The sequence below is a fragment of the Larus michahellis genome, chromosome 7 (assembly GCF_964199755.1).
Source record: "Larus michahellis chromosome 7, bLarMic1.1, whole genome shotgun sequence".
Lineage (NCBI taxonomy): Eukaryota > Metazoa > Chordata > Aves > Charadriiformes > Laridae > Larus > Larus michahellis.
The window spans coordinates 11,437,236-11,460,869 of NC_133902.1; the positions used below are offsets into that span (position 1 = coordinate 11,437,236).

General features: G+C 46.3%; 1 protein-coding gene across 7 annotated transcripts in view; it reads left to right on the forward strand.

The window, feature by feature from the left end:
• The window catches only part of AUTS2 (activator of transcription and developmental regulator AUTS2), an 805,701-nt gene that overhangs the window by 755,814 nt on the left and 26,253 nt on the right, over window positions 1-23,634 (forward strand). For 2 of the 7 annotated variants that reach the window (XM_074595096.1, XM_074595102.1), the window contains 4 exons: window positions 19,621-20,098; window positions 21,700-21,953; window positions 22,856-23,097; window positions 23,528-23,572. In XM_074595096.1, the coding sequence (XP_074451197.1) occupies window positions 19,621-20,098; window positions 21,700-21,953; window positions 22,856-23,097; window positions 23,528-23,572 (1,019 nt within the window). The remainder of the gene's footprint in view (window positions 1-19,620; window positions 20,099-21,699; window positions 21,954-22,855; window positions 23,098-23,527; window positions 23,573-23,634) is intronic. The other 5 variants (XM_074595098.1, XM_074595103.1, XM_074595097.1 and 2 more) reach the window with 4 other exon arrangements.

A 23,634-nucleotide genomic window follows, 5' to 3' on the forward strand; every position in this document is an offset into this window, starting at 1 on the left:
GATTTTTATCTTCTTCACACTAGTGGCTTTGTGGCCCAGTCTTGATTTTGTTGTGCTCTGTCTCTGTGGAACAACATAATCACCCTATTTCCAAGCGCTTTATTTTTTTTTCTCAGTTGGTTTTTTTTTGTTCAACAAAGACTTTCACTCGGTACTTTGTAGAATCGTTTAATGTTGTTTGGTTTTAATCTGTTGTGTGATTAAAATAGATTAATGTTGTAGTAACATAAAAACCCTCGAGGGGTTTTGTTCTCTTTGTAAATATTCTCTAGGATCTCTTCTGTCTTGTAAACTGTGTGTAGGGAGAGTATTTAATGGGACCTGGGGAGAAAAGAGCCGCATTTTAAACTTAATATAAGAATTTAATTTTTAATAGGTTTCATTTGGGGGTAGAGTATTCGTATCGGAGTGGAAATTAAAGTGTCTACATGCTTTGTGTGTGTAAGCTGTTGGAAAGTCTATTAAGCGATGCGCGGGTAAAAACCTTTCTTTCCTTTTTTTATCTGATCTTAAACATATGAAATTCTAGAAGCTACTGATTGATATCACTCACTGATACTTAACGTGGTGTTGCAAACTTGCCTTTGAGTTTCCTTTAGCTGATACAGAAGGTTTGCTCTGCGGAGAGCGCGGTGACCTTCCCTCCTCCAGCAGATCTCGTCTGTCCCGGCGTGGATCTCTGGAGGGCTGTGCGGAGAAGGGGAAGTTATTCCAGGAATTAAGGCACTGACAGCGTGTTGCTGGCCGTACGGACAAGTGAGGAGTGGTTAACCGAGCTGCGTGTGCCACAGTGGGTTTTATTCATGTTCAAGTAAAATTCCCATGGTCTCTCGAAATTTATGGATGGGAAAGGTGAAAAGAAGCGTTAGTAGCTTCATAAACGTACTCTCTGGTCTTTACCTGGGAGTAAAGGCTCTGCGCTTTTCTTCCGAGGTTAGGGAGATTGTGACTTTGTGTTATCGCCTAGGTTTGATCCTGTCAGCTGAGGAGGTGGGCAGCTCGGCTGTCGGTACCTCCTCTTGTGCTTCATGCAGTCCCGGCTCTCGTGTGTCGCGCCTTGCCAGGGAGACCTCAACTCAAGCCATTGAGCTGGAGATTGCTTGCGTTTACAATTGCCGTTCCCATCCGTGAAAGAGCGTCGTGGTTTGAAACGCTCCGTCTCCCCTTGTGCAACATTCCCCCTGCAGAACTGGCTCCTGATGGCCATGGGCCACGCCGGGCTGCCAGCAAAGGCAGCTTGACACGGCAAGTGTAGACAGGCTGGCTGAATTAGTTAGTGGTTAGGCTTCTGTGTCTAAATCACAAGTTTATTTGATTTCCTGGCAGCTGGTAACTTGCACAAGGTTAGAACTAGTCAGCGCTTCGGTTTGATGTACGTAAAGCGGGGGATGCCGAGACGCTCATGGCAAGAACCCCCCTTGCAGCTAATGACCCCCTCTGGCAGCTACGGCGATAACCGGCAGCGATCCCTGCTGCATATACATTTCCAGGTCTGTGAGATTAGTTTAATACCTCAGCTTTATCTTGGCATTGTGGTCTGCTTTCTGTCTTCATGTGGAGGCATCAAAATGTCCTCAGGCTCTTTTGTAAGATTAAGAGCTTCCCTTGGCATCCTGACAAGGAGGAAAATTTAAGGAACAAGAGTATTTAACTTAAAGCTAATCTGGTCTTTGTGAAAGCAGGAGGATTAGACCATTAAGTTCTACATGCCTGGCAGGTTTATGCCACCGATGGCACTGATGAAGGAAGCGCTGCGGAGAGGTGAGCTGGAGATGGGAGGTGGGTTGGAGCTGGAAGAGGGGACCGAGAGCGTTTGCAAAGCGTCCAGCCTTTGCCAGGCAGCGAGTCGTTTCGAGTGAGCTGCCATGCGGCTATAGGTCTGTCCTGCATGACTGTGCGTTTGGTTAGGGAAGAACAGAGCACGTGGACGACGTCCTGTGTGGAAAAGGAGGGAGGAAGTCTCTACCCCTGCCTCGCGCTGGGCTGAGTCGCCTGTGAGCCCCCAGCCCTGAGCAAAGCCAACGGGTCCTGCTTCACAGCATCTCCTCCTCTACCTTTTTCCTGGGCCACATGGTTTTGTGGCTCCTGAAGCCTTCTGCGTATCTCTAAACTTGCTTTGTATCTAGAATTCAGTTTTAAGCCTTACTTGAAGAATAACTTGGGGAAAACGCTTCATGCATTCGCTGTGGCACCGCCTCATTCCTCCTGAGGACAAGTTGCTAAATGTTTTCAACAGTTTCCAGTAAAACTGCCGGCTGTTGGTAAATGCTAAACTGTCTTTTTTGTTTTCCCTGCTAGTCAGAAACAAACTGTAAGTAAGCTTGAAGTGAATGCTGGAGAGCTTCCAACACAAACCAGCCTTAGCACCTGGTGGGAGCAGGAGGGTTTGGGTCCCTCCAGCCGTGGAGGGGGAGAAGCCGCCGTGGGTCCCTGCCCGCAGCCAGGATAGAGTGAGAGTGAGTGAGTGAGTTTGCTGCTCTCCCTCCTTCCAAACGTGGCAGCCCTGCTTTGAGAATAATTAAAGAAATCCTCTCACTTGCACCAGAACAGGGCAACTGACTACTTTTGTGCACATATATTACTACGCAGAGCTATGCACACGCGTGCACACATGTATATATGATAAATATGTATCTTATAATGGGTTGATCTGTTGAATGGAGCTCTGAATAGTTTCTTTCCAAATGTTAATGGGCCCACTTTATTTTCTGTATATTTTCTATGTTGTGCTGGAGATCGTTACGGTTTCAGCCTTCTGCATATTATATAAGGAGTATATATGACTATAAAGCATTCGTGGTTGTCAGGGCCTAATGGAAAACTAAACAAATGAGCTCAGGACATGATTATACAGTGCTCATGGCTGTCAGCCTCACCGAAAAGTAAAAAAAAAAACCCAGCTAGGTATGTTTCAAACACCCGAATGTAGAACAAGGAGCAGTGCAAGGAAATGAATTATTATATATTACATTTACTTACTCATTTACTTACTCAAATGCCTCCGTTGAACCACAGTGAAGAGTGTTGGCATTCTACCAGGCTTGAAGTTGACCTTTTTTTAATCCTTATCATTTTTCTCATGAAACGAATGCAGAGAGGCCTTAAGCAAGAGCTGATTCTTGTTTTACATCAGCCCCTACCCTGAATAGCTCATCGTCTAAATACTTGGAAAAGGAAACTCAGACAAGCACTGACCTAACAGCGTCTAGAGGGAGCCGGAGCAGAACTTTAATCTTCTAGTTTAGTGCACTGTCCCTGAATCACGGTGATTTTCCATAGTTCAGATCATTTTCTCTATATATTTGGAGGTGTTGCAAGATCAGTTTGCCCAATACATCCTCCAGGGTTATTGCTAAAAGCTTCTTGTAGCCTTGTAAGAAGTATGTGCTTTGGCATATCTATTACCTATTAAACCTGGCGAAATAATAGGGTTTTCCTATGTCATAACAAATCACGCCGGTGCTAAAATAGCTGCAAACATTCTCTAAGACTTAATGAGCTCTTGCTGTTTCGCAGTGGTCCAAACAACTTGTTATTGTGACTGTTATATAGTGCAGAATTATATTATCGAAACTGTCTCATAAAAAGACTAGTGGGGGTGTTGGGGAAGCTGATCCCGCTCCGCAGCAAACGTGTGTGTTTCTGGGCTGTGTGGCGCAGAATTGTACTTTTTTTTTATGGCAGTGCAGTTTATAGGTGTGTAATATTTTGTAATTCTGATATGGTTAAACAGAGGTAGTAGCAGAAAGCGTTTTTGTTTCTTCCTAAAAAGTCCCTTTAAACTGAAGCACAGTGACAGAGGACAAAACAGAGCGAAAGAAGTATTTCATATTTCTCTTATGCTTTGCATAAAACAGCCCTGGATCCCAAAGTGAAGCAAGATAGGGTATTTGGGAGGTAAAGTCCACTTTGACTTTCAAGAGCTTCTCTTGAACAAGCTTCCATACCGTCATGAAAAATACCGGTGTAAAATATCTGAACTGGAGCAAATTGAACAATTTGGTGATTCTGATACTTTCATCTGAAGTCTCATGCCTGCAAGGAGGCGAAAAAGTCAATAACATGAATTGGAAGGTATTGATTATTTCGCCGGGCTGCTGCTGAAACATCGTATGTGCTTGATTTGGTCTCCCAACACCCAGTAAACGGTTGTTTTTAGTTTCACCTCCCTTTGTGAAAAGAACTGAAAATACTATAAAACTGAAAGTGTTTTGGTGGCCTTTTTTCCCTATTTTTAAAGTATTTTCCTTAAACTTAAATAAATGCTATTTGTCAAGGTTCCCCTCACTCCAAGATGGATATTTCATGCCACGGATAGGCCTATTCTTAATTTACTTTGTAAGGCACTGAACCTTCTGTTCGACACTGCCATCTGCAGCCCCCTGGATTTGGGGACATTCGGGTAAGGCCAGTCGCCATCAGCCAGCTTGTGGGGCTGGGAAACACACCCCGTTATGGAACCGGGCCGCTGCTCCATGGAAACACACCCCGCTATGGAAGTATCCTCTTTTCCTGCTGCCTCTCTGCCAGGAACTATCACGCCACCTTGCTAAATTATAGCAAACGATTGAAATGAAAGCCTCAACTGGGGTCTGAGTCTGTGATGTGGAAGAATTAAAGGCTGCGGCGCTGCGTCACGGTCCCTGGATCCAAAGGAGCACCATGTTGCCCCAACGGCGAGCGTGAAGCTGCCTTCACTTTGTACTGCTCCGCTTTTCCACTCTCCTACCCGAGACAGACTGCGAAAAAGAGGAAAAAAAGAAAAGAGATTATTGTGGGTATTTGTAGAGCTGATTTGACGGTGAGATTATCCACAAGAGTAAAAATATTTACATCCCAGTTGGTTAAAAATCTGTCCAGTATGTCTATTTGTTTAGCTAGCATTAATTACCTAAATCAGCTCCTTCTGGTAAAAGACTATTCAGTGTTTGGTTAATTTCCAAGAGTCAAACATTTTGCTTTAAATTGCTAGAATTCAGACGGAAACATACTCAACGCTGTTTTACTAATGCCGTGTTAAGAGAATACAGGCGCTGCACCAGCAGTCGGGGGGGTCATGGTCCCCCCGGGGCATGGCGCTGTGAAGCGATGGGTGGTGGGACCCTAGACGCTGTACCTGGAGTTGAGCGTGGTGCGAGGAGTCGAGCTGCCAGCGGGAATGGTGGGAGATGAACAGAAACCGAAGTTCTTTGCCCCCAACTCTCTGCAAAAACCCCCAGCACGTCCTTCCCGTCTGACCCGGATCCCTGTTCCGTGAGCTTAAGGACGTGCTGGGGAAGAGGGATGCTTTCCCTGATCCACGGCCTTTCAGGGGAGGAACAGAGAAGGGAAAAGAAAATGAAATGTGAGTTGTTCAGCTGTTGAGATAAAACCGAAAGTTGGGCACTTAAAACCCCATTTCTCTGTGGTTCACCTGTGCGAGCTGGAAGACGCTCAGCTATTGCGTTCCAGGGTGGCTCTGCAGAGCGCGGAGCCAAAGGGGAGGCTCTGGCCAACAGCGCTTTCTCTGCACTGTATCGCTGAGCCGGTGACTCAGATAATGCGGAAATTCCTAGCTTGTGATTTTGCAGTGTTCAGGCCACCAGTCGTCTGAGGGCGAGTTGCTGGTTCCCTGCTGGACAGGTTTGGATGGAGGATGGGCTGTCGCTGGCCATTTGCAGAGCTGTTGAAGTGACGGGCATGGTGTGCAGTCCTGGCCTGGGGGAGAACTGTCACCACCACCCCCGGGTAGGCCACCAGGGGTGACCCAGACCAAGAAGGGCCTGCCTGCATGAGGCTGTAACACCAGGGAGCCAGGAGGGTTGATGACACCTTTGGTTACACAACCACAAATCCAGGCTGGGCAGAGAATGGTTTGAGAGCAGCCCTGAGGAGAAGGACTTGGGGGTGTTGGTGGATGAGAAGCTCAGCGTGATCCAGCAATGTGCACTCACAGCCCAGAAACCCCCCCACAGCCTGGGCTGCATCCCCAGCAGCGTGGGCAGCAGGGCGAGGGGGGGATTCTGCCCCTCTGCTCCGCTCTGTGAGACCCCCCTGCAGTGCTGCCTCCAGCTCTGGGGCACCAACAGCAGAAGGACACGGAGCTGTTGGAGCGGGGCCAGAGGAGGCCCCGGAGATGCTGGGGGGGCTGGAGCCCTTCTGCTGTGAGGACAGGCTGAGAGAGCTGGGGGGGTTCAGCCTGGAGAAGAGAAGGCTCCGGGGAGACCTTCCAGCCCCTTCCAGTCCCTAAAGGGGCTCCAGGAAAGCTGGGGAGGGACTGTGGAGCAGGGAGGGGAGTCATGGGATGAGGGGAGGGCAGTTTTAAACTGAAAGAGGGGAGATTTAGATGAGATGTTAGGAAGAAATTCTTTGCTGTGAGGGTGGTGAGCCCCTGGCCCAGGTTGCCCAGAGAAGCTGCGGCTGCCCCATCCCTGGAGGGGTTCAAGGCCAGGTTGGACGGGGCTTGGAGCAACCTGGGCTGGTGGGAGGTGTCCCTGCCCAGGGCAGGGGGTGGAACAAGATGATCTTTAAGGTCCCTTCCAACTCTAACCATTCGATGATTCTATACAGCATGAAGATCCACAAGCAGGTACACCCTGGAGCACACCAGCACCTGGGCACGCCATCGTGCTGTGCCAGCTGGTGTGTGTAAGCCCAGGTGTCTCTGTCATGTTAATCCACAAATCAGATAATCAACTGCTGGTTAATCAAGAATTGGCTCTCTTTGCATCCAGATAAATATGTGCATAACTTGAGGGAGGCCGAGAGCTTTAATACTGAGGCTGCTGCTAGTTTAGGGAACTGTGGTGGGTCCTGCCATGGGGCTGAGGGATGGTGGGAGCTTTGCAAGCGTTTCCTTCAGCAGCAATGTCATTTGAAGGAAGCTTTGCTGGTTCAGGCTAAGGGTGGTTTTAAAAGAAAAGAGAGGAAGAGAGAAGTTGCTTCTCATTCCGATTAATTTCTAGACCACACCTACCAGGGAAGGGTAGTGCAGGGTGGGAAGGCATGGCCAAGGGTGGATGCGTGGACCTGCTGGAGGCAGCACTGTGAGACTGGATCCTCCTCTTGATCTGCCGGGAGCACAGGTGGGACATGCTCTGTGCATGCAGGATCTTGAGTTTGCTTTTGTGGTGAGCAGCAGAGGTGGGAGGGCATCTATGGGAGCAAAGCTCAGGGACCTCCGTTCCCACAGGTCCCTCTGCAGAGCACCACTTGTTCAATATTTGTTTTGAATTTTGGTCTAAAAAAAAGTTTGATAAAGTTAGTTTGAAATATTCTGGCAAAACTGTAATGTGGGAATAGGGAGATGTCTTCTCAATTCCCTGCATAACACATTTAAAAGTAACAAAAGGAAATTATAAGTTGGCTTGTAGAGCTCCCCGATGCAAGATAACGTTAAGGTTAAGGAGCTTAGGAGGGTTCAGAGGATTATTAGGCGTTTATGGAAATGATAAAAATATTATGGCAGTTCTACCAGGTGGGATATCGGTTTGCTAGAGGGAACAACCCTCAAGATTCATTATATTAACCGGCCTCTGGCTGAGAGGGCTTGGAAGAGCTTTCCTCATGTGCAGGCTATGCCTAAGTGCTGTGTTCACATCATGCCCCTGCATCTGGGCCGGGTGTGAGTCAGAAAGCAAATACTGTATTAAATGGACCGTTGATGTTATGCATCGCATGTGACCTCTCTGCCCGTCCCTGGAGTAGCTGTCTCTTCTGGTTTGTGATCTAATAGGTGATGTATTTTGCTGAATTGACACTCACAAGGGTGCCTTCTGGAGAGAGGAGATAAATGTGAAAGTGTATTTGTTTATTTAGAGGAAACACGGGTGATTAATGGGACAAACTGTTTATACATATAAAGAGCCTTGGCTGTCAGGGCTGGGAAACCAGCTGGTGACAACGCGGGGCTGCCCTGGGTGAGCGCCGCGATTCCTTCCCCCCGCGTGTGGTGTCGTGGGGAACGGGAACCCGTGTAGGAATCAGCTGGCCGTTGCCACATGTACCCTGTATCCTCCATGACAGCTGAGCAAACTTACAAAATAACAATTGAGGATGATGATATTGGTTCCGAGGATTAGCACAGCAGGTAGCCGTGTTGGCACAGGGCAGGGTTTGGGCCGAAGGATAAGTACACACTCTTTTTATTATTGCAGCTAATAGGAATCTGTCAGACTTTGAAGCATAGAAAAGGCTCAGTGGCCACCTGTGAGCTAATCGCCTGGATTTGCCTCATTCTGTATTTCAGCTCACTTGGAGCCTGTAATCTAATTTCCAAACAGAGATGAGAAGAGTGAACAATTCATTTTCTGCTTTACATGGCTGTGCTGGTAAACTTTTAATCCTTTTAGAATTACAGTTCCTTGCAATGTGGATGCAACACCACAAGGTCCTGCGTGTAAGGCTTGAGTCTTTGAATGCAGCAGTTGCTGGATAATAATTAGCCTCAGCAAGGCCCAACATGAATCCAAATAAAAGTTAGGAGCACAGGACGTGTTTCAAATGGTATTTTGAAGCAAACACAGGCTAACAATTTCAGTTTGTATAGAAAATCCTTGCGTTTTGGACTGCAGAAGTACCCTGCAGGCATACTTCAGCTTCAGGCTTTGCACCCCGACATTGGTGTCTTTTCTGCGTGTAGGACACTGTCGACGCAGTCTTGTATCCTACCAGCTAATTAACCATATCATAGTTAGAATGGAAGTATGTGTGGGGCAGATTCAGCTTTAATCTGATCATCATTGTTCACCATTTGTTTCGGGACAGAGGATATTTATTTAGATTTTTAAGCCTAGGTGCTGAGCTGACATTCAGCTGGAGGTGCTTGCGTCAGCAAAAAGCCTGATTTTTGTTCATGCTGGTGTGTTTTAGGATGTGTTTATGTGAATGATTCTCAGATGGTTTCTTTAGTGTAAAGAAAACACCGTTGACATGCCCTTCTGCTGTGTTCATTAAGGACAGGTCAATCAGTGAACATCTAATAGAGGTGAGCACTGCTGCGTCTCATGTGCGAAGGCCCTTTCACAGCAATTCAGTGTCTTTTTAGTGATCTGTACGGACAGTGCAGAGAGTTTCCAAATGTCTGGGAACAAACGCTTTAGTTAGAGCTTCCTTGAAGACGGCGTGTGCCTCAGTAGTGAACCGGTAGTTCACAAGTGCCTTCACACTGACTTCGCACCGTCGCTCGTATTTTGCTTTCAGGTTGGTAATAAAAATAAGGTAAAGTCCCAAATTCCATTTTCTACAAACTACTGTGGGTAGCGTTCCCTGAAATTTTAGTCAATCTTCGAGCAAAATGATACGAAGGAGGACGTACAGTGGTAAAAGTGATAGCCCTGAGATGATGGGTGCTGCCAGACCTTTGTTCTGCATTATAAGCTGATCATCCAGAGGGGTGAAGGAGAAGACTCTTCTGATCACATGGAAATGCCCGGTTGGCTGAACATGTTGCAGCCTGTTATTCCTCCAGGTCTGTTAGAGGGTTGGCACTGTGTTCAATGAGTCAATAGTCCTATCAAAAATCCCATTTCGCGGAGTCCTTCTATATGTACTTATAAGAAAAAAAACCCTAAAGTCATGGATAAATGTAGTGAGAGTAGTTCAAGTGATTTGAGTAAAATGTGCCACATTGTGTGGAGCAATTAGGATATAACGGACCCTTTGCTCTACCAAAATTTGCTCTACCAGGAGCCACCAACTGCCCTGAGGTCTGTGAAACCAGAGCTGGCTGGCGGCACGGCCTTTCTGATTGCGATTAACACCTGTACAGATTGACAGGCACCAAACAGCATCTCTCTGAGACCTGCCCGGCTCCCAACATCTCCCCACCTCCATGTCTGGAAATCAGTTTGACTTAGGCAAATAGGCTGATTTCATTTCATTTGTTTATGTAGTTTCGGTGGCTGGGAAGGGCTACAGTCCCACTGGTGTCCATTTAGTTCAAGTAACTGGAACAAACTAGCCAGTGATCAGTAGATATAAAGAGCAGGCTGGGAGAGCCATGGTCAAGAAAGTGAGATGTCAAGGCAAAGCAAACTTCTCAGAGTAATTATGTAGGGCCTCTTACCGAGGTAGAGAAGACATCACGAGATCTTTGGACCAGAAGGGGCCTATATTACCTCCATGGAATGATACAGGAGATAGTGACGCTCCCTTATGAATGGCTGTAATATAAAGCCTAGATACTTTTCAATCTTTGAGTTATCATACAGCCTTTAATGGAATATCACATTCCTGTTTATAAAATGCTATAGAATGATGATGTAAAAAACAAACCGGTACATGCCAAAGAGCCATTGACGTTCTCATGCTTTTTTTCTCAATTTTGTATCTTTTCTGTTTTAATTTCTATAAAATCTTTTAAGTCCTCTACCACTGTTCCCTACAGGAGTAGGTACAGAGTCATGTTTACCTACAAAGAGAAACTTAGTAATTATGATCTCAGAGCAATGAAACACAAAATTCCGTTAAGTTACAGCTATATATTTAAACCTATTCAGTAATTTTTTCTTTATTCTCCTTCTTTTAAAATAAAACAAATTCATGGGATGTGGTTTGGCTCAATACGAGTAATCCAGGCTTTCCTAGGCAAGTATAATTGACACATTTAATGAGACCCTGTGTTGACCAGAACATTGAAATCTCATGTCTGCATTTCCTGATGTGACCCAGCCCAGAAGAATTCTGCCTCAGCGATGCTACATTAGAGCAGACAGTTGGATAATATCCATCTTTTTCTCTGCAGTGTTGGAAACACGAGCAAAATAGTGCCAAGCGTGAGAATACTGTAACGCGACACTGGTCGCTGGAGTTGTGATGTGTAAGCTCAGCGAAGTTTTCCTGTAGACACTAATGAGCTAAACCAGGTGTAATTAAAAGCGGGTATCGTGATGGTCATGCTGAGCTTCATCTTAGTGTTAGCGCGCGGGGCACTGGAGTTTTTAAGCTCTCTGCTTATATTGACATCATGCCTTTAAAAACAGAATAGAAAATTCTTGGCTTTAAAGAACAAATTCACAAAGGAAGCAGTGGTATGTGTCTGGTGAGTTATGGGTATGACACCTCTCGGGGGGAATGAACGTGTTATTTTTCTGTATAAACAGATCACACAGATCTCTTTTGTCCTTCATATATTAAACTGAGCTGTCATGCTAAATTCGATCAGCGTTCATAAGGTGATACTTTTCAAGTTGCTTTTGAAAGCCGGTTTTGTTCAAGCTCATTCAAGTAATCCTGTCACATGCGAGTGGGATGAGCCGATGCCAGGAGTATTTGAGGGAATATTGCAGCTACGTGGCCAAGGCAAATCAATGGTAAGGAAGGGGGGTGATAGATAAACGCAACATATTTTTCTTCCCTTGCCCTGTGATGGGATTAACCTTGTGCTGAGGTTATCCAGTCCCTGTTGATAATTGGAGAAAATTACCAGGCCGTGCTGTGTTTTCTTTTTTTAATTGGTTGGTATCCAGTGCTGTCACCTCATTGACTCTAAGCAGGTTTGAAACGCTTTCACCACGTGTCTGCTCTGCCCACGGGGTAGGTCCCTGGGTATTGTCTAAGAGCCAAAGGGGGAGAGGGGAAGGCGCCTTTCTGAAGCCAAACCAAGGTGATGTTGGACTGGACAGGCCTTTGCAAGTGCCGACACCTCGCTGAGAGATGGAGGGCTTCACTCTTGCACCTTGGCCTGGGTCTCCAGGGTTTGGTCCCTGCTATCAGCGGCTTCGCTCTGCTCCCTCTGCATCTGCACTGGAGCTGAGCTTGTGCCGTTGCCTGGACTGGGGATGGGTTTGGGGATAAGGACACGCAGCCTGGCTCGTTCTCCCAGCACCGGCGGAGGAGATGCAGACACCACCAGCGTGCCTGGTGCCAGCAGAGCGACTAAAAGTGTACTTTAAGAGCGCTCGGAGCGTCGCAGTAGGAGATGCGGTCTTAGAGATTTCGAGAGAGGGACATTGTCTCAGTGAACTGGTTTAATTTCTTTGAGGTGTCAGATTAGCAAACATTCAAATTGCCATAATTGATCCAGGCTTGCAAAAGGCCTTTGAGAAGATCCTGAAGAAAAGGCTACTGTGGAAGCTCAGTTGTTACGAAGCAAGAAGCAAAGGACTTTTGCCAATGAAATGTAGCTAAAGGAAGGAAAGAGTTGGGTTATTTTCACCATGATCTGTTTGTAAGGTTTAAGAGCAGCCAGAGGCTCGAGTCCTCTGGTCAGCGTGAAAGACAGGAGGGCAAACAGCAGCCGTTACACATGGTCTAAGGGCACCTGTGAAAGTCGGAGCTGGGGAGAGCTGTTAGAAACCGTAGAGAAACCTCATCAGGCTGAGAGAACAGGGACTGAGTCAGGTTAGACACACTCGGAGCAAGGCACGTTAACCTGAAACACGCAGGTGCCTTCGCAGGGCTCTGAAGTACCTGGGACAAGTCAAGACAAGGAGCTGGGCGTTACTAGAGATGGTTTCATGCAGAGCTTCGCTTGTGTCTGCAGCAGCAGGCTGGGAACAGCTACACATGATGTGAGTGAGGAATCGGGGGGGGAATAGTATGGTGAGGGTGAAAATGCTTTGGTATACAGGAGCGGGGCAGCCACCGAGGGCTGAGCTGCGTGGGTCAGACGCTTCCGAGAGAAAGCGTTGCAGAAGCCCAAGACGTGCAATGGGGTAGCAGAAAAAATAACAAGAAGTGATGAGGCATCTGGAAATGGTCTCATAGGAAGAAAGACTGGGAAAACAGGAGTTGAAAAACTTATATAGGAGATAAAAGGGAAAGCCACTTAATTTTGTAAACGAATGGGTGATACTGAGAAGTCTTCTTCCTCACAGACTTGCAAGAACCAAGGGGAATTCAAAGGTGAGAAATTAAAACCTTGTGGAAGGAATATTTTCATACGGCGTGCTAAGAAAGTTACTGCTATGGGCAGGAACTTGAGAATATTCAGAAGGGACTTGAGATTTGTGTACATAACAAGCCCATGGGTGTTAGCACAATTCTAGAAAACCTTGGAAGAAAATCTCGGCTTTCGGGGACAAGCCAATCTTTGACCAGAGATCAGCATGAGATCTCATGCTGCATGGCTGCAAGGTTTCTACATCTGTTTTGGAAAAATCTTGTGCTGGCTGCAGTCAGTGGTAGGAAGCATGGTCCTCCAGCCCGGTTTCGTAAGGCGTTGTCCATCTTTCTGTGAAACTAGGTGTGATTTACAAATATTATGATTACAAGACCTGTATTTCTTTAATTAAAATGCAAAGTTGAAACAGTAAGCTAAAGCCTGTTGTGCTCAAACCCGTTATTATTAAAGAATGTCAGCGTCACTTCCCACGTGGAAAGTTTGCCAGCCCGTTTGAGAAAAGTCCTCTTCACTAAGCACTCCAGTGCTGGTCACCGGCTGCTGGATACTTCAGAGTTGCATAGTCAATGATGTAATTTATTGCTTCCTAACCGGAAAGGTTAGGAAGCCGAGAGATTTTCCCTATTGGAGATAAACCTTTGTCTGTGCGTGTGTGGATGCGTGTGCGTTGAAGCAGGATTGAGTTATTATGGTGGTGCTTTCTCCCAGGGTCTGGTAGGATGTTAGAATTGCATGCATTTCCTATCAAGTAAAAGGGGATGATTTCTGAGGAAAAGGGGTGTTTGGATGTTCTGTACTTCCCTCTAGAAAGCTGTATCCCGTTCCTTTTTCACTGAGTGAAGAGGTGCTTTTAAAAGAAAAAAATTCACAAACATCAAGTGCTTTCAGTATTATACTCACAGTATATAGGATATAGGAGTTACATTTATGGCGTATGTTCTGTTTAACAGCTGGATGAAATAAATTGTTTCATGTGAAATATTGGAGGACTCTGCATTCTCAAATCAAGGCCAGGAGCAGCTCAATGACTGAAGAATTGTCAACATCTCGTGCAATTCCACTAAGTGCTTCTTTTCATTGATCTGCAACTTTATTGTTGACAATTAAATCCATTTCAATGCAGAAGATAAACATTTTTAACAGGAGGTAGCAAAATCTTTTGTCCCGAGTGATTTTCTTCTCTGTTTTATAATTAAGTACAAAGCGTGTCACAGGTCTTGCTACTCAGTTGTACTAAATACCTACTTACTGTGGAATAATTGGTATCAGCAGATGACAGAGCTGCTAGTGTAACTATGCTTTCGAATGCATGTTTTTAATTTGCATAATCAAATACTTTGTTAGTGTCCTTGGAAATCAGGATGAAAGATGACTGTGTGCTAAAAATGAAAAATTGTTTTCAGCAAATTATGTGTATCCAGTACAACAGATGAATTGCTCTGGGGCCTTTATGATACGTGTTGGCTGGTGTGCCCAACAACCTCCTCCATCCTTTGCAGTAATAGTTCCTGTCATCTGCCTTTATTTATCCAAATGTTTCATTGACCAATGTCTAATCAATATTAAATGTACAATCAGGTCTTAAATCTGATTAATTATTTCAAGCCTTGTAAAATGCTTGTTGAAGTATTCCTCCCAGGGCCGGTGGCCAGCGGGGTGTACGTTTTCTGCATTCCATTGACTTCAGAGAAGTTATGATGGTTCGTATTGGTTGTGACAGTTTGCACCAGCTGCCCACTTATCCATGTTAAAACCGAAGAAAATAGGTTTTATATTTTTGAAAGATCTAATTTTTTATCTTGCGTTAAGAAGTTTACAGAAAACTTTAGTTAGGCAGAGGTAATATTGTCAAGAGAAGAGTTTAACTTATCAAAGTAGTAAAAGAAAATGAATACTATTTTTAAACTAAGTAATGCTATAAAAGATTTCCTTGGTAGGCTGAATGCTCAATCCCAAAGATAATGCTGCAAAACACTGAAAACTCCTATCATTTTCCTACTTGTGCAATAAAGACTTTGAGCTTATTCCAAAAGCTTCTCAAGAGAATGGAAGATTCTGTGTTGATTCGGAATTGCTCTCCTAAGATGCCTGCTTGCCTCCAGGCCAGCTGTAGAGAGGCTGAATCCTAATGTGGATGGAAGGAGGAGCGACCAGGTATTATACAGTCTTCTTTCTGAATCAGACTTGGTTCTTCCAGACCTGGACACGGAAAAGTTGGATGACTTTGTGTTCAAAAAAAAAGTTTGGCCACTGTAAGTTGCCAGCATCATGCAGGATCTTGTCTAAGGAGATTTAATTCCCCAAGTACCATCAGGTCAAAGATGCCCAGTTCACACGTCCTTGGCTGCCACTCAGGACCTGGCCAGGTTGATGGTGCCCCAGTTCTCATCGTGAAATGCCCTGTGGTCTCCTGTGGTCTTTGGTGCAACTAAACACGTGAAACCTATCTGCAGACAATCCTGGAGCAGGCAAAATTAGAACGTTCATTATTGGTGAATCTCTGGGAAGGTCAAATTTGACGAATTTCAACGGGGGCTTTTTGTCAGCAGAATAGTTGGGCTTCATCTTGTGGCTGTGATGTTCTCAACTGGCCACCTCTGACTATCCTCTAGCTCTTTTGAATCACCTAAATGGTACAAAGGAGCCAGAACGCAGAGTTTACGTCAAATTTTACTGGTTTGCAACATTAGGAAGAGAGGCAACAGCCTTTCAGCTGTACCCTGCATATAACCTCTGTTCATTATAAAAATCCAGGTCTTTTAATGGAAGTGTTTGCACGCACTGTGTATTTCTGTTAACGATGTGTGTGCATATAACATATATGGGTATTAATATAAATGCCTATGTATGACACGTAACATATGCAAACACATGGGAGTGCATGTGTATATGTGTATGTTCATAGAATGTGTATAAAACGTAATGTAAACTCAAAGCTGCCGAGTTCACGCGCAGTCATTTGGTTTACTTACAGGTCTTCCCAGCGCAGCCTTGTCTGCTCCTCTGGTGGTGTTGAGCCAACCAAGTAATAATCACGCAGACACAGCAAACTGCTAATTGCACTTGTGTTACGTGGAGGGGACTGAGCCCTGCATCTTGAGAGAGCCCCAGATTGCGTGTGTTAAGTGAAAAATAGAGGAATTTGAGATTTAAGACGCATCAAAGGGCAAAGACAGGAAAGGAAGATAATGGAAGTTGCATGTGCTGTCTGTGTGCGACGAGGTTAGCCGATGTTTTTCCTCAGTCCTCAAAGAGCATGGAATTGTGGCTTTATTCCTTTTTTGGTAAAAAGACTGACCGCTGCTGGATGCAATATCAACCCAGTGGAAAAAGGGAAGCCCGTGTCAGCACAGAAGTTACATCCCATTTACTGCTCTTCTGAACACCGATGCAGAAATTTTACTTTATCCAAAATAGAGTATGGAGACTGCCAGCAAATGAAGTTAGCTTGTTTGCTGCTTTAGCTGTTGGATGGAAATGAATTCCTGCGATGTATACACTCAGAAAGTTGTGTGGTTGGGTTGTCCGTGTCATGGTGACGGGAAGAATTTTTTCCCCGAGTTTTTACGCCAAGCTAAGTCAATCAACGTGCACAAATAATGTGATGTGCAAAGAGATCCTGGTAGAAAAAGCGTACTCTTGTATGTATGACCTTGAAGTACTGTTGATGAAGACTTGAGGCCTCCTTATGAAACATATAATTGGTAGCGTTCATCACTGATGTGGGATTTCAACTCCCTAAATAGATACTGTGGGATGAAGAATTCTTTCTGATTTATATCTACGAGCCATGCAGGGGTGCACGGACCAGGCAAAGGCGGGTAGAGAGACCCCCGGGCATCTGATGCTGTTTGGGGTAGAGCGTAGGTGCAGTGAGGTGAGACAGAGAGAGGGAGAAGCTGTGCACTCGTTCAGCGTTTGACATTTGGAATAACATTATCCTACTAAATACAGCGTCTTCTAAACTGCGAGCTAACAGGAATGGGACTTAAGGGGCTGTGTAATGAAGATGTAAGCAGCAGTAAAAATACCCGGGAGACAGCGGGATTCACAGCCCTTTTCTCCAGGGGAGGAGGAGCGGCTGCGTGAGGAACGAACTCCCCAGCAGAGAGCTGTGCTGAATAAATGTTACACACACGAGAGATACTAAAAATAGCAAATGAAAAGATTTAATGAATGCGCTGAGTGGAAGGTGTTCCCCACAGATTTGGAAGTATCACCTCTGCAGGGTTTTCAGACCACCTACTGTGTATTCATCTTGTAGGGAGTTTCCAATGACAAGGCTAAGCCCTCGCAGCCCTAATTATTCTGCCTTTCTGTCAAAAACCCAAAATGTCGTAACTCGTACACCTGTAAGGACTAGGAACATAGATCCACCTATTCCTGAACAAACTGTTGCTCATTTCTTTCCTCCTTGGGGACCTGGCTTAACACCTGTGGTGATCGCACTCTCTCTAACTTTTAATAACGTTTGATCAAACAGGATTGATCCAAAGAATTAATGCAAACAGAGTTTCCTTTATTTATAACCTGCAATTTAATTGCAATGAGATAGACCTTGGGCATACAGCAGGGTAATTATTTTTATTCCTCTGGAGTCCCACTATTGCCCCCGTAGTCTTCTGATCCAAATTCGTGGAGGAGCCTCTGTGCCTGTTACAGATTGCAAACTCCAGAAGCTATTAAAGTTACATCCTCATCAAATAAAGCTGTTTACTTCCCCCCCACCTCCCTTCTCTGTCTGTCTGTCTGTCTCTCTCTCTCTTCTCCTCTTTACCTCCCTTTTGCCCCAAAAGTTTATTTCCCTTCTCTTGTCCGCAAACTATTAAAACAATCTGAACTCCGCGTTACCAGCCCACTCCCCGTTGCACGGGGCCTGTGAAACGCTCAGTAACAGGGAGCCTGACGTGGGGTTTTTTCTGATCTCTGCCTGAAGTTAAACGCAAGCGATGACACGTGTTTGACACCTTCCCTGGCCGTCCCCGGCCACTCCAGTGATGCAGAGTCTGGCAAACGCAGTTGCTGGCGCCCGGCCGTGGGCTAGCAGGGTCCGCTCCCGTCATCTTTATTCCCACGCCTTTACTTCAGCGTTGGAACAACGCAGCTGTCAACAATTTTCTCTGATTGTATATTATGTTATTATGCGTTTATTCATTTTACCCCTTAAAATTGGCAGAACGAGTAAAGTTTTCCTGTCTTAAGATTATTTAGAACCCTGCACACTTTTTTAATTATAACCTTGTCCCAAGCCCCTTTAAATTTCGCATGTTTCCCTTATGCTTTGTTTCTGTAGGTCCAACTTTTCAGCGCTGCTGTGCGATACTGCCCTAAACGGTGCTTCTGGCTGCAGGCATTGCCTTTGCCAGTCTTGGGTCACCAGCATTCCCCCAAAGTTGTTTAAAGGGGTGTCATGCATCAAATACTCATCAGCAGAACTTTTGGGGAGTGACTGGAGCGGGAAATTGCTGTGAGAGCCCAATGAGCAGAACGTTCCTGTAGGAAATGTTAAAATTATAATAATATTCATTATTATTAAAGAGCTGGAAAACAAACCCAAGTCATTCCATGACCAGCCAAACCAAAAAAGCCTGGATTCCTACTAATATGTGTTTTAAGATTTAGATCTCCTGTAATACAGCAGAGAGCTCACGTGGTGTTCTTTCCCACAGTGGGTCAGGGAGGGAGTGATGATGGAGTAACAATACTGGGAAACAGTAATGGTGAACAGGGTCTTCTTTCTCTACCAGGTGGTTTATTTTGAGGAGAGTTATCAGAGAAAGAAGTTGAGAGGAAGAAGTTGAGAGGCAGATGCGCACGTTCACATGCCAAGTGTTGTCCGACTCGTGTCTTTAAAGAAAACAGGACTAATCACTAATCAGCCTTCTGAACTTCTTTGGCCATTCTTCTGAAAAGTAATGTCCAAAATTAATGTCAACAAAAGAAAAGTCAAGGCGAAAATACTTTCCCTTAACCTTGTTGTTCTCTTCATTTGGCAGCCCCGGCAATAGAGATGTTATAGTAAACATGTAACAGTAATTAGGGATAAAGGGATGCGCCAAGAAAACAAGCGGTTCTCCGAGAGAGAACGCCGTGGAGCCTGGCGTCCTGCGGGGCTCTCCCCCTCGCGCTGCGGCAGTTTGCGCTTACGTGATTCAGTAGACAATTTCAGGGGGGTTTATGTGATCAGTTAGGGACCGATTCTGCCAAACACGCATACAGGTGGTATTACCTACGCTCACAAATGTATCAGCACTGGTTTATGGCTCCAAATCTCGGAGTCCTGCGATTGTCGTGCAAACCTTTCTTAAGAATTGATCAAATGGTGGCATGGCTGCATGGCAGAGTTGGGAAATGAATCCCTAGGAGACAAGACCCAGGAGGCAAGAATGGAGAACCCTATGTGTATTGTGCTACAGAGAAAAAAAGAAGCAAAGCACAGCTCCTCCTGGTGTTTTCCCTAAGGCAGAGGTGGGGATTTTCGGGAAGGCCTGACTCAAGATTTTTAGCGTGCTTGAACCGCTGCACTCAGCTCAGCTTTTCTGTGCCTGCTTTTTTATACATCAACGAAGACAAGGAGAAGGTTTCTCCTTGTGATAAAATAGGAGCAAAAGTATTAGGAGAAGGATTGGATGGTTAGGGATGCTGCTGGAAATGTCTTTGGATTTGATTTGGTTTCATGTTGGTACGGTCCTTGATGAAAACAAAATCACCTGCCTGGAGTGCGACTCTGGCAGTTAGTTTGGTTTTGCTCGTCTTGTCGCTACACTCAACTGTTTTTTCTCTTTCTTTCATTGCAGATAAAGAGTTAGGAGTCAGTACGCTAGCTGAAAATGACGACCCTGGTGCTAGGGGCCCAGCTGTCCCGAAAATATCAGGATTAGAAAGGAGTCAAGAGAAGAGCCAGGACAGCAGTAAAGACCCAATACTTGAGCCTGTGGTGCCTAAAGACCCCTGTCCTCAGGTGACACAGCCCGTGGCCCAGCCCCAGCTGGAGCCGCAGCCGGAGGCCTCCTGCCCCAGCCCTGCGCTCGCCCCGCGGCCGGAGGCTCCTGCCGCGCCGCCCCCGCCGCCGGCCGCCCAGCTGCCACCCGCCCCAGAAGAAGCTGCCCGCCCGCCCGCGCCGCAGCCGCCCGTCCAGCACCCACCTCGGCCGCCATCGCCGGTGCAGCCGGCACATCCCAGCCTCCCACCGGTGCAGCCCCATCCTCCCTCCCAGAGCCTCTCGCAGCCACTCTCTGCCTATAACAGCAGCAGTTTGAGCCTCAACAGCTTAAGGTAGGCCAACAGAACCGCGTGTGTGCTGAAGCCCCATGTCTTTGCAGACCTGCTGCTGCTGGTGATGCTTTGCGGTGCCTGGAGGCAGTAGAGATGAATTAGCTAAAGGAGAGACGTGACAGTGCATCCCGTCCCATCGCTGGGAAATAAAGGGGACTTTGTGCATTTAACCTTAATTCCTTCCCTGAAACGATCACTTTATTTCTGATCGAGCATTCCCGTAAATGCTAGGTATACTCGAGTGCTTCGTTAATTTGCTTTTACTTTTCCTGCCTGTCATTGTGTACCCGTTTTTTTTTTTTTGGAGGGGATTTTATGCAATATAGATCAGGGGAAGAAAATCCCAATTCTTGCAGGTTGGGCTGCTCTCTGAAGGCTGACTTCTTCCATCCTCCCATCCCTGCGAACACCTCCTGATTTCTCCAGCCGCTGACATGCCCTAGAGCGAGAGATGCGGTACCGCTGCTGTTGGCCCTGCTGACAGTCTAGCACAAACCCTCTTGCACCAGTGGCTTTAAAGCTTAATCCTTCCCTGCACTGCTGACACCTTGCAGTCTGCAGTGTCTTTCTCTTCACCTGGCCACAGTGAGATAAACCTCACCTTTTACAGGGGGATAACAAGGATGAGCAGAGAGATTAAACAACATGTTCACGGGAACCCGTGATGTCTCCATGAGCTGGGGACCTCAGGTTTCCCCTACTCTGAGCTGATGCTGTCAGCACTAGGTCATCTTTCCCCAAATCCGAGCTTCCAGCAGACGGATGGTATCCTCCAAGACCTGGTGAACCAGCACTGCGGTTGCTTCAGGGTTATACTAAAGGCCGGGACGTGTTTAAGACTTTGATTTATTTTTAACCAAGTTGGTATTGCTCGTCTTTAAAAGTGACTGCAATGGAAGCGTGTTGTTACTTGAAATAATGACAGGTAGAATTAAGCACTACGTGAATCTAGTTTAAATATTCATTAGTAGGAAACGAAACCTGGAAAATTGCAACCAATGTAATTGCAAATATTTATTTTGCTGGCTCGTCTTCTCTATTTATATTGTGAGGGCAGAGAGAGGCATTAACTGTAAAATAAGCATATATCTGTTCTTGCCTTCTCAACTTCATTTCACATTTTCTGCAGTCTTTCATCTTAGTAAGTCATAGCAAAAAAAATAATTAAACTTTTATTAATGCAGCGATCACTGATTTTGAGCTTCATTTGCCTGAAAACTTGAATCAGAAGCAGTCGTGTAGAAAGGACCTGATAATTAAGTAATGAATGCACAGGGCTGATTACTCCTTTGTGTGTCATTCCTGTGTTGTTGGAGGACGGAATATCACCCTCTTACAGAGAGGGGGAATATGGCTCAGGTTTTGGTGTGGAGGGACCAGAGGAATTAAAAGATCCCAGAAAAGGCACAGCAGATGGTTGGGGAAAGGAGTATCACAGTGGCATGGCTAGAAAAGTAGAGTAGTAACTTGTATTTTTAATACGTAACTTACATTGGTAATGTGTTTGAGGTGAGCCGCGCTTGGTGGGGGTTGTGTATGTCTGTGTTTGGAGCTTTCCTCTCTTCCGTGCGAGGCTTAATTGCTTTTCTTTTCATTAACAGCAGCAGCAGAAGCAGCACTCCTGCCAAGACTCAGGCCCCTCCTCCGCACATCTCTCACCACCCCTCGGCCTCACCGTTCCCCCTCTCCCTGCCCAGCCACAGCCCGCTGCACACCTTCACGCCCGCCCTCCAGCCCCCCGCGCACCCACACCACCCCAATATGTTTGCCCCTCCTACGGCTTTGCCTCCTCCACCTCCATTGACGTCAGGGACGCTGCAGGTTCCAGGACACCCGGCTGGTAGTACTTACTCAGGTAAGAGGCAGACGGATCGTGGCCCCAGCGTGTTTAGCGCAGCGCAGGAAAACGATTCTCCGGTTTTAGCCAAAATAAGTCTTTTTGGTCCATTCGATGAGGGCCGTTGGTTGGGTAGAGGCTGTACTCATTGCTGAACAATTTGGAGCCATATCAAGACTGAAAAACGCCTAGACGTACCCAATGACTTCTGAAAATGAATATTTTTGGAAGGCTGTGCTTTTTCCATGTCTGTTTTTTTTTTTTTTTTCTCCCCACGGGAAAAACACACTAGAACTCATGACGTGCCCACACAGAATCTGTGACCCCCGGCTGAGGGGAGGCCCCCAGAGGCCGTGCACACAGCAGCCTCGGCTCCTGGCCGCGCACGGTTCGGCGTGCGTGGGGTGAGACGTGGAGGTTTGTATCAGTGGAGAAAATTGGGCTCTTTTGTACTTCAACCCAGGGAGAGGTAACGTGTCTGTTCCTCCCAGGTCACTGGGGGAAGAGAACTGAGGATTACCTGTGTTTGAGTGACATTGTTTTGTGTCCTCGCAGCTGCGTACTCGTGTGAGCAGCAGCCGCTTGATGTTTACTCACTCCGGGTTACCTGTACCTCCTCACCTATTTAGGACTATGTCCATGCCCATACAAATTTAGGGAGAACCTTCAGGTTAAAGCTCAGAGGAACGCTGTAGTCAAGGCAGGCTTGGCAAAAGTTGGGAAGTGGAGGCGTTCTTCTGTCTCTGGGGCCTTTGGGAGAGATCTGAGGGGCCTTTCTTACCCTGTATGGTGCCATGATTTACCTCCAGGGAGTATTAAATACAGCGTCGCTACCACAGCCAGCGAAAAGTAAGTGGCAGAAGGTCTGGAAAAGTCCCTGAGCTCACAGGAGGTTGTTTTGCTGTTTGTTTGTATTTCAGAACAAGATCTTCTCCGTCAGGAACTAAACACGCGATTTTTGGCCTCGCAGAGCGCAGATCGCGGGGCCTCCCTGGGCCCGCCGCCGTACCTGAGGACCGAGTTCCACCAGCACCAGCACCAGCACCAGCACACACACCAACACACACACCAGCACACCTTCACGCCTTTCCCTCACGCCATCCCACCCACTGCCATCATGCCGACGCCAGCACCGCCCATGGTGCGTACCCCAGGCAGAAATGTGAGGATAAGTAGAGCACAACTCTATTCTTTATTACGAAAATTTAAGAATTTGCCAGGTTGCGGGGAAGGAGTACTCTGCTGCCCAGGTGTTGTTGGGTAGGAGAGGAAGGACTGTCCCTTCCTCGCCGCTGTCACATGTGCAGTAGGCCCTGGTGGCAGCGCAGGGGCTGAAGGGGCACTCGGACGCGGGACTTCCCAGTGCTCGGAGTGGTGCGCTCTGGTGCCTCCTCCTTTTTGCGGTCTCGTAAAGACCTTGCTTTACCTTGAAGAAAGAAAAATCCCAAACCGTTTCATTGGAAGCTTAATTTTCTGCATATTTTTCCCTCTCTGTTGGTTGCCAAATAATAGAGAAGTAGTCTTCTATTTTACCAACAGAACTAAAGCAAGGAAATATAATGTAACTAGTTTGTGCTTTGATCCCTTTGCAGTTTGACAAATACCCTACAAAAGTTGACCCCTTCTACCGTCACAGTGTGAGTTTTATTACTCTGTTTAAAACTGACTTAACCGCTTTTCCGTGGTGGGTTGGGATCAC